The 13935-nt window shown below is 64.7% G+C and overlaps 4 protein-coding genes across 4 annotated transcripts; 3 read left to right on the forward strand and 1 right to left on the reverse strand.

The window, feature by feature from the left end:
* Positions 1-264: 264 nt before the first annotated feature.
* Q8F55_007200 (uncharacterized protein) lies at positions 265-2024 on the forward strand (the record flags this gene model as incomplete). Its single annotated transcript, XM_069355639.1, has 4 exons — positions 265-267; positions 456-1802; positions 1836-1909; positions 1946-2024. 4 exons carry the CDS (start codon positions 265-267, stop codon positions 2022-2024), a joined length of 1503 nt encoding a protein of 500 aa, XP_069207710.1.
* Positions 2025-2657: 633 nt separating this feature from the next.
* Positions 2658-3804, reverse strand: Q8F55_007201 (uncharacterized protein; the record flags this gene model as incomplete). The annotated part of the gene is made up of 5 exons (XM_069355640.1): positions 2658-2965; positions 3003-3127; positions 3174-3324; positions 3395-3658; positions 3798-3804. The coding sequence occupies 5 exons, from the start codon at positions 3802-3804 to the stop codon at positions 2658-2660; spliced, it is 855 nt and encodes a 284-aa protein (XP_069207711.1).
* A 485-nt stretch (positions 3805-4289) lies between these two features.
* Q8F55_007202 (uncharacterized protein) lies at positions 4290-8047 on the forward strand (the record flags this gene model as incomplete). Its single annotated transcript, XM_069355641.1, has 7 exons — positions 4290-4618; positions 4767-4816; positions 4865-4915; positions 5611-5708; positions 5751-6175; positions 6213-7208; positions 7252-8047. 7 exons carry the CDS (start codon positions 4290-4292, stop codon positions 8045-8047), a joined length of 2745 nt encoding a protein of 914 aa, XP_069207712.1.
* Positions 8048-10528: 2481 nt separating this feature from the next.
* Q8F55_007203 (uncharacterized protein) lies at positions 10529-13827 on the forward strand (the record flags this gene model as incomplete). Its single annotated transcript, XM_069355642.1, has 4 exons — positions 10529-10537; positions 11013-11036; positions 11121-11263; positions 11478-13827. 4 exons carry the CDS (start codon positions 10529-10531, stop codon positions 13825-13827), a joined length of 2526 nt encoding a protein of 841 aa, XP_069207713.1.
* Between the last annotated feature and the right edge of the window lie 108 nt (positions 13828-13935).

Raw genomic sequence — 13935 nt, forward strand, 5'->3', positions numbered from 1 at the left:
GCACGCTGGTGCTGTTTGCGTGTTTTGTGCGAGTTGTCCTCGCCGTGATCACTGGGTGTTTGATGGGCTGCTGAAGCCAGTTGGGGGGCGAGTGATGGCCGAATGGCCCCCTCTGGGATCGATAAATAGCTGGCCCGCGGCGCGCATTTGTCTGTTTCCCCATCCCTCAAGCAACCTTGACCTCTCGTTACAATCGAGAGTCAACACCTCTCCCTACCTTCAAGACATCTACCTCATACTGCTCGTTACAATCGAGAAACAAACATGGTAAGTGGCGCTGCCCATTGGACACGCTTCCCAGCAACCTCCGATCCACTAATCCTCTTTCTCGCCTCTCCCTGGCCTGTCCCGGGACCCCTCTCTCCCTTCCTCCCACGTCCGCGACGATCATACTCTACTTTCTTCTGCCTCAACTCCCCCGATTCCTTCCCTCTCCCCACCTCGCTAACTCGCAGGCATTCTTTCACCCCGGTGGCGGCTTCGGCGGCGGCTTCGGCGGCTTCGGCGGCTTCGGCGGAGGGTTCGGAGGCGGCTTCGGAGGCGGTGGGTTCGGCGGGTACGGTGGCGGCGGCGGCTTCGGCGGCCCCTCGTCCGCGTGCAGGAACTGCGGCGCGCCCATCGAGCCCATGATGGACCCGGCGAACATCGTCATCCAGTGCCCCCTGTGCGCGCTCAACCCCGATCGGCCCTACCGGCAGCGGTACCCCGTCCTCGCGGGCTTGGTGATTCCGCCCCCGCCCGGCCTCATCCCGCGCACCCCCCAGTCCGGCCCCTCTCGTGCCCCCCCGCCCGGCTTCGCCCGCGGCTTCCCCTCGCCCTTTGCCGCGCCCCGCGGCCTCCCCCCGCCCGGCTTCGAGCGCCACGGCCTCCCCCCGCCCGGCTTCCCCCCCCGTCCCGGGCATGGCTACATGCCTTGGTCTGACGGGGTGTTCATCGGCTCCAGGCCTCTCCCGCAGCCCCAGGAGGGTGCGGACGCTGAGGCCGGAGACGAGAACCAGCAGAACAGCCAGGATGACGGCGACAGCGAGAGTGAGCGGGACACAGAGGAGGAGGAGCAAGAGCCGGAGCCGGAGCAGCAGGACGAGGGGGATAACGACGAGGAGGAGGCAGGCAACGCTCGCTCCGAGCGCTCGAACACCCCTCCCATCGATAACCCGGCCCCCCCGTATGAGGAGGAGGACCCCAACGACCCTGACTACGTGGACGCGGTGAGCGTGCTGCGCGACTTCAACCGGATGCATGTGACGCGCCCGAGTGGCGGGAGCGACGCGCGCCGCGACTCCGGGCGCCCCGCCTCGCGCTACCGCGACTCCGGGCACCGTGAATCCCGCTACCACAACGGCGACGACGACGACGATATCACCGTCTCCGGCTCGCCCCCGCGCACCTCCTTCCTCGACCTCGGCGACGGCGACGGCTCCAGCCGCTCCAGCCCGTCCTCGTACCGCACCGCCACTACCACCTCCGCTCCCCGCTCCAGCTTCTACCGCGAGCTGCACGACGTGGGCGAGCACGACCCCGACACGATCGACTGGGACCACCCGTCGTACGCGTCCAGCCGGTCGACCGCCTCGAGCCCGACGCTGCGCCCGTCCGACTCCTTCTCGAACAACTACGCCTCCTCCTCCCGCCCCGTGCGCCAGCCCCAGGCCCAGCAGAGCCTGTACGAGACTGACGAGGAGCGGGGGGAGTCGAGCGCGCGCCACCACGGCGGGTTTTTTGAGGAGGGCCGTGTGCAGGACCGCTTGCCGCGCACCGAGTCCATCTCGACGCTTAGCATGCCATCGGCCGCTAACCCCCTTGTGAGTGGTAAGACGGATTGGCGCTGACCCCAGCCCGACAACTTCTTCGAGGGAGGGTCCGCGCAGCAGCTGTTCTACGAGAGCGAGGAGGAGCGTGGGAATGCGCAGTGAGTTTCCTTGTGGCGGCGCGAGCTGACATGCAGGGCCGAGGCCGAGGCTGTCGAGCAGCAGGCGTACCGCGACTGGTATGAGCGCGCCTACGGCCGCCCCTACCCTTGCTAGTTTTATCGGGGTGAGATGAGCGCTGAGGGGGAGACGCGTGGAGCGAGTGGAATGGGTTGGATGGAGAGACGAACGCTGGGAGGCAGCGCCCCCTGGCCATGTTGTGTGTGATTCGATTAACCGAGACTGAGCCCACGAGTATAAAGTACGTAGACATATAAAGTAGGAGACCGATAGACGTGGCAGACGGCAGGTAGAGAGACCCCCAATCTCCGCCTGTCGTCCGTAACATGCACTGTGTTGCAACGACAGATGCTCTCCTGCTTGTGCGACCGCCTGTGCTGTGCCACATTGGCGCCGACTTCCGTGCCACTGCCCACCCTTGCACCAAACTCGTCATTCATCGTCAAGCGTGGAGGCCGAGGCAGCCGCACAGGTGCCCCAGCTAGTGTTTTGTCTTGTCTAAGGATGGTACTATACACGTCCACGTCGAGTTCGTGCCTCATTGCCTGCGTACTGCAGGCACTCCGTAGCCCCGGTAGGGTCACGGGTGATACTCTATGATACCGCCCAACTCTGCTCCGCCCTGGGCTCACGCCACAGCGTCGCATCTCACTCGCGCGCCTCGCCTCACTCCACGCGCCTCACTCCAGCACGCCTGGGCGATGCTGCCCGGCCACCGCACCACACCGCTTAACCGCTCGTCGCGCGGAAGAGCTTGAACAGAGTTCCGAGGCCGTGGAACTCGGCCTTGGCGTTGGCAAAGTTGATCTCCGAGCTGCCGTTCTTGAAGTTCCAGATCAGCCTGAAGATGACGAGGCCGCCGACGAGCTGGAAGATCCAGAAGATGGAGGTGATGATGCCGAAGATGCCCGCGACCCAGTGCTTGTCGATCATGAGCACGATCGTGCTGTACAGGCCGCCCGAGCCGCCGGCGCCGACACCAATGGCCATGTAGAGGCAGAAGATGATGTGGAACGCGAAGAAGATGAAGAACATGTCTGGGGTAAGCTCACGGCGGAAATCCGAATAGCTTACAGAAAAGGATAGCAGCCCCCCGCTTGTTGAGACGGCGCCAGCCGGTGTAGATGGGGTAGTACCAGAGGACAAACGAGAAGATGGTGATGAAGACGAGGAAGACGGCAGACGAAATGAGGCCACCGCTGTACGAGTTAGTAACCGCGCAACAAAGGTGCCGCTGCTACTCACACTGATCCGCCAACAAAGAGGTGGAGGAGCGACACCACAAAGTTCAAGACAAGAGCCAGGACAAGCGACAGCCAGTAGGTGTATGTCAGCTTGGCCGACTTTTGCTGGTCGGCCGGAACGAGCTCGATGCGATGGACGAGAAATGGGATGACTGCGGGGTCAGCGAGGTCCTCGTTGCGCCGTGTGCGACTTCGCGCGCGGCGCCTGCCATAGCCACTCACAAGGTGGCCAGTTGGGCTTGAGCTGCTCGACCTCGGCCTCGCGCTCCTGGAGCTGGCGTTCCCTTGCCTCGAGCTCACGCTGCTTCTGCTCGAGCTCCTGGGCGCGGCGGTCGTGGTCGGCGACATAGGCGCCAATGTTGGCGGCGCCGCCGGTCGGCGTCGCGCGGCCTACGCTCTCGAGCGAGAAGGCCGAGGCATTCGACTGCTGGAACGGGTTTGATGGGTCCGCGAACGGGTTGGCGTCCAGAGGCTGGCCACCGTAGTCTGTGCGATGGGTCAGCGGGCGCTATTACGCACGGCCAAGGGGGCGAGAAGCGCAGCACAGATGCCGCTGCGGCTTGGCGGCAGCGGCGGCGGTGGTGGCATGGGTACGTGGAGGCATGGCTTGTGGAGGTGGACTTACTGCTCATGGTGGGCTTTGTGGGTGTTGTTGTGCGCTGTGGCGTGTATGCGCTGTGCGGGGTGCAGAGGGCTGTGAGCTGCCAGGTGGCAAACGGTGTTGCTGTCGCTGTTGTTGGACTTGACGCGTCGATAGGAGGAGGGAACAAGAGTTGTCGACGACGATGTTGACGACGGGGCAGTGTGCAGCCAGTCGTCCGTTGCTGCATCGCCGCCGCCGCACGCTGCCTGCGCGCTGCCAGCCGCGTCACTCTGAGCTTGCACTGCTCGGCCCACAGAACAGCCAAGTCTCAGTCGACGCGGTCTAGCGGAATCAAATTTATCAAATGACGTGGTGTATTTTGTTTAGGTGGGGATTTGCCACAGGCCCCTTACTTGGGATTCCTTGGCCTCGCGATGGCCAAGAAGGAAGGCCGGACTGTTCGCATCTCCTCGACTCGTCCATTCTTCATCATCTTCTTCATCCACCGCGAGACCTTGAAACTAATCCACAACAATGACAACAGCAGAAGCGGGCCCATCGACCGCGCCAGTAGCGACACGCACGTCGAGCAGAATCAGGCAAAAGTCGAGCCGTGCCCTCGACAGCGAGGACACCGAGAAGCTTATCGCCGCCGTCAAGTCGCGTGCCAGTGCAGCCTCGACACCAGTGCCCGAGCCAGACGCTGCTGGCGCCACGGACGCTACCGAGCCATCGCGGAAGGGCAAAGAGAGACCCAAGAGAGGCGCGGCGTCCGCGCCGGCAAAGTACCGCAAGTCCAAGTACTGCGTCTGCAAGGAGGCTCGGCCAGGCCCCATGATCGAGTGTGGAGAGTGTGGTAACTGGTGAGTACTGGGCGATGCTGTGTGTCGTTTGGAGAGTCGCTGGGACCGTGCCCCGCCCGATATTGAAGACGGTGGCGCCGCTTCGTGCAGTCTTCCTCGCCTCACTGGCTCGTGCTTTCTAACCCTCTGAATCACCCTGACACCGCAGGTTCCACTTCGACTGCCTCAACCTTGAACCCGAGGAGGCTGAGCAGATCCGTAAGTCCCCTGGTCGTCGTCGTCGTACGATCAGCACCAACACTTCAGACAACTACGTGTGCGCCGATTGCGAGCCCAAGACGGGCAAGAAGACGACGAGTAAGTCCATGTTCTCACCACTCACACAGCGTGTCGGGCGGACCGCCGGCGCTCGTTGGTTTGTAGAACTCGACACACCCCACTCCACACCCGTAGTTGTAGTTTTCAGACGCGCTTGTGCCGAGGTCCTGCGTGGCATGGGTCCCTGCATGGGCTGGCTGGCTTGGGGCCGTCTTACCGCCACCTGTGGGCTTGGAACGTCGTCGTCGTCGTCGTCTTACGGCCTCTGCGAGCGAGCACCGAGGGAGCGAGGAATCGCGAGGATCTGCCAACGTGTTGTGTCGAAGGGCGGGGGCGCAAGGAAGACGGCAGACATGGGGGCGGCGCCCAGGCCAGGCACTCGGCGCGTCGGCGCCGTCCGCATGACGTCGACGTCGTGCGCGCCGTGCTGCCTGTGCCCGTCGCGTCGAGGCGCCGCAGGGGGACAGCGCGCCGACATCGTGTCATCACGAGCTAGGCCATGGCCATTGGGTAGCCCGCTGCCCGACATCGGGGGGAATCATTCCTGGCCGTTGCTCCAGCCTTGCCGCCGGCGCGCCACCCCGCACACTGTCCCGGCCTTGATCAACGCCCCTTGTCTCACATCACTGCCCCTTCGTCAACTACTGCCACAACCCCCTGTCCGAGCCCCATCCTCATAGCCCCCCTCCCTCCCCTTCCCCCACCCCTTCTCTCAGATGTACTGACACCCACAGAACTCGACGACATTGAAGCCCTCGCGTCACCAAAACCGACAGCCGACGTCGAGGTCAAGGTCACTGGCAAGCGCAAGGCGTCGGGGAAGAAGAAGGCTGTGGGTTCCTCTTGGGCTTGATTGCAGCGCTAACCCACCCAGACCTCGCCACCACCTGAAGATCCGCCGTCACCCAAGTCCCAGAGCGAATCAGACGAGGAATCCGAGGCCGCACCAAGTGAAGCCGAGTCCGAGGCCGACAGCGACGACGAGAAGCGCCAGCGACCTGCCAAGCGTGCCAGGCCGCCGCCTCGCACGGCGCCAGCTGCTCGGCGCCCGTCCAAGTCTGAGCCCAGGCCAAAGCGCCCATCGCCGGTACGCAAGTCCTCCAATGTATCAGCAGCAGCACTTCCTCCCGCGCGGCAATATGTTCTCGACAAGATGGCTGCCACTATCCGCGGTATCTACGGGGAGGACAAGATGAGCCCTGCGTTTGCAGAGGAGTACGGCCGCAAGGTCGAGGCTACTATCTTCACCAACTTCAAGGAGGTTATCAAGGGCAAGGAGGCCGCGGGTGGACGATACAAGTGAGTGTCAATGACCACAGCCGAGCTAACAGACTAGAGCGCAGTTCAACCTCCTCCACTCGTCCTTGTCGAAGGACGTCAGGCCAGACCTGAAGCAGGACATTGTCGACGGCACGCTCCCGCCTAGCAAGCTTGCGCTCCTCAACTCTGAGCAGCTGGCTACAGCTGAACAGCTCGAGGTGATCAACAAGGCCAAACAAGAGGCTCTGCGACAGACTGTCAAGATCAAGGACGACATGACGGGCGAAGTGCGCATCGGGCGCGACGGCTTCGAGAAGGCTGAGGATAGGCGCGAGGTGGAGATGGGAGAGATTGCTCGGCTAGAAGAGGCGCAACGGCGACGGGAGAGCGGTGTGGTCGAGCCTGAGCCTACTCCAGCAAGCCCTGTGCGCCGAGAGTCGGTGGAAGTCGCCGCCTCGCCCCAGACGGCAATCAGTGGCTCACCTGTCGCCGCTACTGTCGCCTCGCCCAAGTCACCTATCCTGCGCCGCAAGTCGTCCGCAACGCTCCCGCCTCGCGCACCTGCTGCGTCACTCCAGTCAGCCTGGGGGTCAAACGTCGTCGAAGAGATTAACGAGGCCATCGACTTTGACGAGGAGAACCAGAAGATCGACCTGAGCGACATTGTTCCCGACGACATCACGTACGATGACGACCTCGACGACATTGCAGAGGAAAAGCCAGTGGAGGAGAAGTCGGCGCTCCAGGTCTTCCTCGACAAGCCGGCTGGGTGGAAGGGCGGGCTCTCCAACCCCGCCAAGGAGTCGCCCCAAGTCCCGCCGATCCAACTGCGCATTGCTGCTGGCCGCGTATCCTCCCCTCCACCTGAAGAGTACTGGGCGCGCCTCCTCCCTCAGCCTGTCATCGCCATTACTGGCCGAGTGCCGACTGCCCACAGCCTGCAGTACCTCTCCGACAGGAGGATGGACCGAACCAAGGAGCTTGTCACTGTCGTTTTCACGCTCGACGACAAGGCCACGCCGGACGAGCGGGCAGCGTTTGACGAGGTTGTCGAGTTCCATGTCCAAAGGGAGTACGTGTGCCCAACATCATCGGGACTATGCTGACATCATCAGCCGCCATGGAATCTACCACCCGTACGGCGACCGGCCCCCGCGCGGCACAGCACGCGAGCTGTACCTCATCCCGCTGCGCCCCTCCGACCCGACCCCAGAGCTCATGCACCTGTTCGACAACTACGCTGTTCCGCAGGAGGGCCGCACCGAGTCGGTCTTCCTGGGTGTCTTCGTCGTGAGCAGAGACACGCCGCCCGGCACGGTGCAGTCGCCTGCCGAACCTCAGCGCAGGGCACCGCCAGCACCGCTCCAGCACCAGCCGTACCAGCCGCCACAGCCGCCAGCTATCCGCTCACCCGTGGCCCCGCCGGAGGCGGCGCCAAAGCTGCCTAACCTCCAGGGCTTGCTGGCGAGTCTGAACCCCACGGCCATCGCCAACGTGATCAACACGCAGCCCAACAGGCCGCCGCCACCGCCACCGCCCACCCTCCCCGGTGTGCACCGTCCCCCGCCGATGGGATACTACCCCCCTCCGCCGGCGCCGTACCCAGGCCAGGACGCGTACCCCCCACGTGCCGACGAGTACAACCCGGGCGGGTACGACCCCAGGCCGCAGCACGACCCATACGGGTACCGCAGCCCGCCTGGTCCGCCTGGTGGTGGCCGCGCACCCCCGCCGCACATGGATCAGTACGGCTACCGCAGTCCGCCGCCGGGCCCTGGCCCTCGTGGAGGGCCACCGCCGCCCCGAGGCCCCGGAGGCCCGGGCGGTGGCTGGGGCGGTGGAAACGATAGGTATCCCCCGCCCACAGGACCACGAGGCAACCGCTGGGGTGGAGGTGGTGGCCGCAGATAGAGTAACTTGTCGCGTGATGTATGCGGCGTAATGTCACCTGTACTTGTCCTCGATGTCCGTTTTCCTGAAGCCACGCGCCGATACGATTGATAGGAACGATACGAACGATGCATGTTTATCTCGCCTTATTTAGTCCTCCTAATTGGAATGTGATGGTTGTTAGGAATGAATGAAAGCGGAAGCAAATCCCACATGGAACACAGCAGAGGTCTGTGACACCACTGTCCCTTGGTGGGAACAGTCCAAAGCAAGCAAGCAGGCAGCAGGCAGAGGAGGAAGGCTGGACAACAACTCAATCCTCCATCAACTCACTTGTTCACCCCCATTCTTCTCCATCCATCACCTTGCAGGCGATACCCCACACCGCACCGGACCACCTAAACGACCGCCCCGAACGCTTGCGACCACGGCCCACGCGCAGCGCAGCTCGAGTCGATAACGAGTCACGAGCAGCACGCCTTAGACCCCGCGACCCCGCGAGCACGCCTTCCCTTCCCTCCTTCCACCATGCCTCCCCGCTCGCGCTCGCGCAGCACGTCCAAGGGTGCCGCTAGGCCAGCGACCAACGGCCGCGCATCGCGCAGCAAGCAGGGCTCGCCGATCAGCGTTGACTCGGGCGAGGAGGAGGTCGAGGCCGTCGAGGAGGAGGAGGACGACGACTCGGACGACGAGCCAGGAGAGGACGAGTACGAGGTCGAGAAGGTGTTAGACCACACTCTCAAGGTGGGTTGGGCGGTGGTGAGGTGCTCGAGTTGGCTGACGCGGCGCAGAAGGGCAAATACATTTGTGGGTTGAGGCTTGGGGCGTGGGTGACGACATGCTGACCGGCAGACCTCGTCGCTTGGAAGGGGTACGGACCGGAGCACAACACTTGGGAGCCGCAGGAGAACGTGTGGGTTGAGCTTGTGGTGGTGGTGTGGGGCGCGTAGCTGACGTGTGATCTCTGTTGTTGCCCCGCGCCGTTGTTGCCCCTCACCGTGAATTCGCCTTCCTCCGCCGCCTGGCGCCCGGCCGTCTCGCCCCTGTCGATCCACCACACGCCCGCAGCGAGCACGCCGAGGACCTCGTCAAGGCGTACTGGGAGAAGCAGCCCAAGGACACGACGGGCAACGTGCGCAAGCGCGGCCGGCCGTCGTCGAGCGCGGCGGCAGCGGCCAAGCCAGCGAAGAAGGGAAGGCAAGCGCGGGCGCCCAACGATGTCCGCGCCAGCACGGCGCCGATTTCTGACGAGGAGGTCACCGACTTCCACACGACGCACGTTGACAGCCTCGACAAGTACAATGACATCGAGAACTGGGAGAACCTGGTGCGGTCTATCGACACGGTCGAGCGCGGGTCGGATGGGCAGCTGATTGTGTACCTGACGATGTGAGTGGGCCATGTGGTGCTGGCTACGTCAGCTACGTCAGCTTGGGGTGTTGTCGGCGCGGTCTCGGTGCCGACGCCGAAACGCACGCCCCGGCTGGTTACCCTCCTGTCCTTGTCTGACACACACTAGGAAGAGCGGAGAAAAGCTCGCCCAGGCGACATCAGTGGTCAACAAGCGCTGCCCACAGCACATCATCAAGTTCTATGAGACCCACCTCAAGTGCGTACAGCTGACGAAGCTTGTGCACCTAGCTGACATGGCACCCCAGGTGGCGAACTGCATGAGATGGGTGGATGTACGAGTGGCAGACGGCCGGCCAGACAGTTCGACGACGGTGTCACATGTCTGGGCTAGCGAGACGAAGATGTATTTTTGGAGTGTGCCTTGTCGCGGGATGGCAATGTTTGTGCTGTTTGTTGAGGGTGGTGATTGAGATCGGAGGGGAGGGGGAGGGGAAGGGGAAGGTGTAAGGGCAGTGTGGCGTCGTCGGGCGAGCCGCGTAAGCGGGGAAAGCAAGGTTGAGCGGGGGGGGGGGGGGGGCCGAGTGCACACAGTGCGCAGAGTGAGCAGAGTGCCGCGGCGAAAGCATGCGCAGCGGGGAGCGAGCGGCGATGGGGGACGGCGAGGGTGGACGGCCAGACGGCCAGACGGCCAGGCAGTCACCGTAGACGCCGCCTCGTCACTCGGCATCAGCGTCCGCGTCACGCAGACGTCGTACAGATCGGCGGGTGCCTCGGCGCGGCTCGGCGTGGCGGCGCGTCGACGCAAGCCAGATCGGCGGCGGCACCGATGCCTGCCGCGGCCTAGCTAGCGCATACCAAGCTGCGGCAGGGAGCATGTTCGCCCCCCACCTCCTTGCATAGGGCGAGACGCGACAAAGTCAAAGTTACGGTTGGAGAATGAAACGCGGGAAGCAAGGCACGGCTGCGCGTGGCGCCGCGACGGCAGGCGGGATCGCTCCCGGGTGTGTTGTGGCTCCTGACGCGTACTCCCTGGGCCGACGCGACGTCTTCTCCGTCTCCTCCCCTTATCCCCTTGTTCACGAGCGTGTCCCGCGCCGCCTCCCTCCTGTGTTCCGGCGTGTGCGCCCTCTGCGTTCCGGCTCCCCTGTCATGTGCGCGGTGCGCTCCCCCTCCGTTCCAGTGGCGTTCCAGCACACTGGAGACGAGAAAGGGACAGAGAGGGACGAGGGAGGCAGTGCTCCTCTCCGGCCGCTCGGATGCTCCCTCCCTCGACATTAGCGCCAGACTCGCCGTCACTCGGCGTCGCACACCGGCGGGCTGGGCGGGCGGGGCGGGCATTGTCCGATCGCCCAGGGCTGTGAGGTGACGGCGTCGACGAGGACGTTTGCATGCTGCTTTGCGAACGAGCAACTATCTCGTCTTGTATTCTCATTCTCTCTCACCCTCTTCTCCATCCTCACGACCCTCACGACTACGCGACTGACGCGACTCCGCCACCGCCACCGCGCCTCGCCCCGCCCCGCCCCGCCCCGGAGACGACCCCCCCTCCCGACGCCGCCCATCCCGACTAGCGGCTCCCCGCACACCTGTCTCGGACCGCTCGCCGCCACCGTCTGCAGCCCTTGATCTGCAGCAGCGGGCACATGGACTGAACCCTGTGAGTAGAGCAGGAGGTTGCGGCATATAGATGGACGCGCCGACGTTTCTTCACCCTCTTCTCCGCCCCAGCTCACACCGCCAGACCCACCGACCACACCACCCACACTCGTTAACCACACTCGTTTACGGCGCTGGCGCCCTCCCCCCTCATCCTTCTCTTATCTCCTCGCAGACGACCACGACCACGACCAAAAACCTACAAACTCACCCAGAAATCCGTCTCTCGTAAGTCGTCAAGGGAGGCAGGCACGGAGATGCCATATGACAGCACGGTGCCAGCATGTGCATTGGAGGTGGGCATGTCGCTGCCACAGAGCCAGTTCATGGGCATGTGTGCATGCGCGCATGTGTCTGTGCAGTGAATGTGTCTGCAGTACGCTTTTGCCTGCATACACCCCGTTGTGGCGTCGCGAGTGTGGCAGCTAACGCCCACCCGCAGCAAAATGCGCGTCCTCTTCCAACTCTACCTCCTGGTAGCCCTCGCGGTCCTCGCGCGCGCCGCGGCCCCAGCAGAAGCCTACGACTCGACCCCCGCCCCCACCCCACCCTCGCGCTCATGGAAGCGCCTGCTCGGCTTCTGTATCCTCGGCATGCCCATGTTCGGCGACTGCAACAACTCGCCCGGCGGCTTCCGGCCCCCGCCGCCCAACCCGTGGCAGGTGCCCAACCCCGGCACTGGGCCGGGCACGGGGCCAGTCGGCGGTGGTGGCCCCGGGCCTATTGGCGGCGGGCCGGGCATTGGGGGCGGCACGGTGACCCCGCCCACCGAGTTCCCCACGGACGGCATCCCTCCCAGCAGCGCGCCGACCGACGGCTCGACGGACGCTACGAGCCCGACCTCGACCTCGCCCACTGAGCCGACGCCGGCCGGCAACTCGACCGGCGCCTCTACGCCGACTGACGCGCCGAGCGCGAGCCCGACCGACCCCGCCGTCCCGACCGAGCCGACGACGATCGGCACGACGGCCTCCATCTGGTCGTATCCCCAGGCCGCGCTCCCCTCGCGCACGGCCAAGAGCAAGCCAGAGGGCTACAAGCCCACTGGGGGGAGCTACATCTGGCCGTGGAAGCAGACGAAGCGGTACACTTTCAACATTCAGTACGCGCAGGCCGCGCCCGACGGGTTCTTGCGCCGCATCCGCACCATCAACGGCGAGTACCCCGGCCCCATGATCGAGGCCAACCAGGGCGACACGCTCGTGGTCACGGTCAACAACCAGCTCGACATCCCCCAGTCGATCCACTGGCACGGGATGCGCCAGAACTTTACAAACCACATGGACGGCGTGCCCGGCGTGCACCAGTGCAACATCCCCCCAGGGGGCAGCTACACGTACCGGTTCAACCTGGACAACGAGTTCGGCACGTTCTGGTACCACGGGCACTATGCCAACTCGATGGCCGACGGCGTGTACGGCCCGCTCATCATCCACTCGCGCAACGACCCGCTCAAGTACTACCGCCACTTTGACTCTGAGCGCGTCATGATGCTCACCGACTGGCAGCACGACGACTCGATGGTGATTTCCAACGGGCTCATGGACATGAGCGTCGGGTACCGCGGCAGCCCGGCCCCGCCCAACCCCGACTCGCTGCTCATCAACGGCGTCGGGCAGACCGACTGCGCGAGCATGCAGCAGGACGTGCCGTGCCGCGTGAGCCAGAGCGTCTTTGCCGAGGTTAAGGCCGCGCAGGGCTCCAAGGTCCGCCTGCGCATCATCAACACGGGGACGCACGCCATGATCCGCTTCTCTATCGACCGGCACGTGCTCACCGTCGTCGAGGTCGACGACACGCCCATCCAGCCCGTCGAGGTGCACGAGCTCGCGCTCAACTCTGCGCAGCGGTACAGTGTCGTCGTGACGCTCAACCAGGGCCGCGCGGGCGACGCATTCTGGATGCGCGCAAGGCCAGCGGGCTACTGCCTCGGCGGCATCAAGGGACCCGACATCACGGCCACCGGCGTCCTGCGCTACACCGACTGGCTTGGGCTCACGTGGAACCGCAATCCGCTGCCGCGCACCGAGCAGTGGCACGACCTGGCCGACATCCAGACGGCGCCCTGCGTCGACCTTGACGAGACCAACGGCCCGCTCGTGCCCATGATCCCGCAGTCGGCGCCGGCGACGTACGACACGGTGTCGTTCCACAGCTCGTTCGGGCGCTTCATCGACCCGACGACGAGCAAGCCCTTCTTCGGGTTCGGGTACAACGGCATCAACTTCAACAACTACATCAACGACCCGCTCCTCGCGCAGCTGCAGCGCGGGCTCGACCTCAACAACAGCGCGCACGCCCACACGGCCCACTTTGTCTTCCCCCGCGTCGGCGCGGTCGACATCATCGTCAACCAGGAGGACCGCGCGCCCTTCTCCCACCCGTTCCACCTGCACGGGCGGCCGTTCATGCTCGTCGGGCGCGGCAAGGGGGTCATGACGCCCGAGAAGCTCGCCAGCGTCCAGCTCGAGACGGCCAACCCGCTCCGCAGGGACACGGTGACCATCGACCACGAGTCGTGGGCCGTGCTCCGCCTCATTACGGACACGCCCGGCGTGTGGCCGATCCACTGCCACATTGGCTGGCATCTGGCCGTGGGCAAGATGGGCGTCATCGTCGTGCAGCCCGACACGATTAGGCAGCGCTTCCCCCGCCCCCAGGACTGGACGAATCTCTGCGCCGGCACCGACCCCGAGGAGATTGGACCCGCGCGCCGAGGCCTCCCCATGCCGCCGCAGGCGCGCGCGCGCCACTACGCCGACGAGATGGCCGCGCGGCCGCTCGACGCATAGGCGCTCGTCTTCTCTTGGGCTCGATCAGACTCGGCAGCACGGGATGGTTTCTATAATCGCTCCGGCGCCATCCTCACCCCACGCACGCACGCAACCCACGCTGGACAC

Source organism: Vanrija albida (assembly GCF_041260175.1).
Source record: "Vanrija albida strain AlHP1 chromosome Unknown contig_5, whole genome shotgun sequence".
Lineage (NCBI taxonomy): Eukaryota > Fungi > Basidiomycota > Tremellomycetes > Trichosporonales > Trichosporonaceae > Vanrija > Vanrija albida.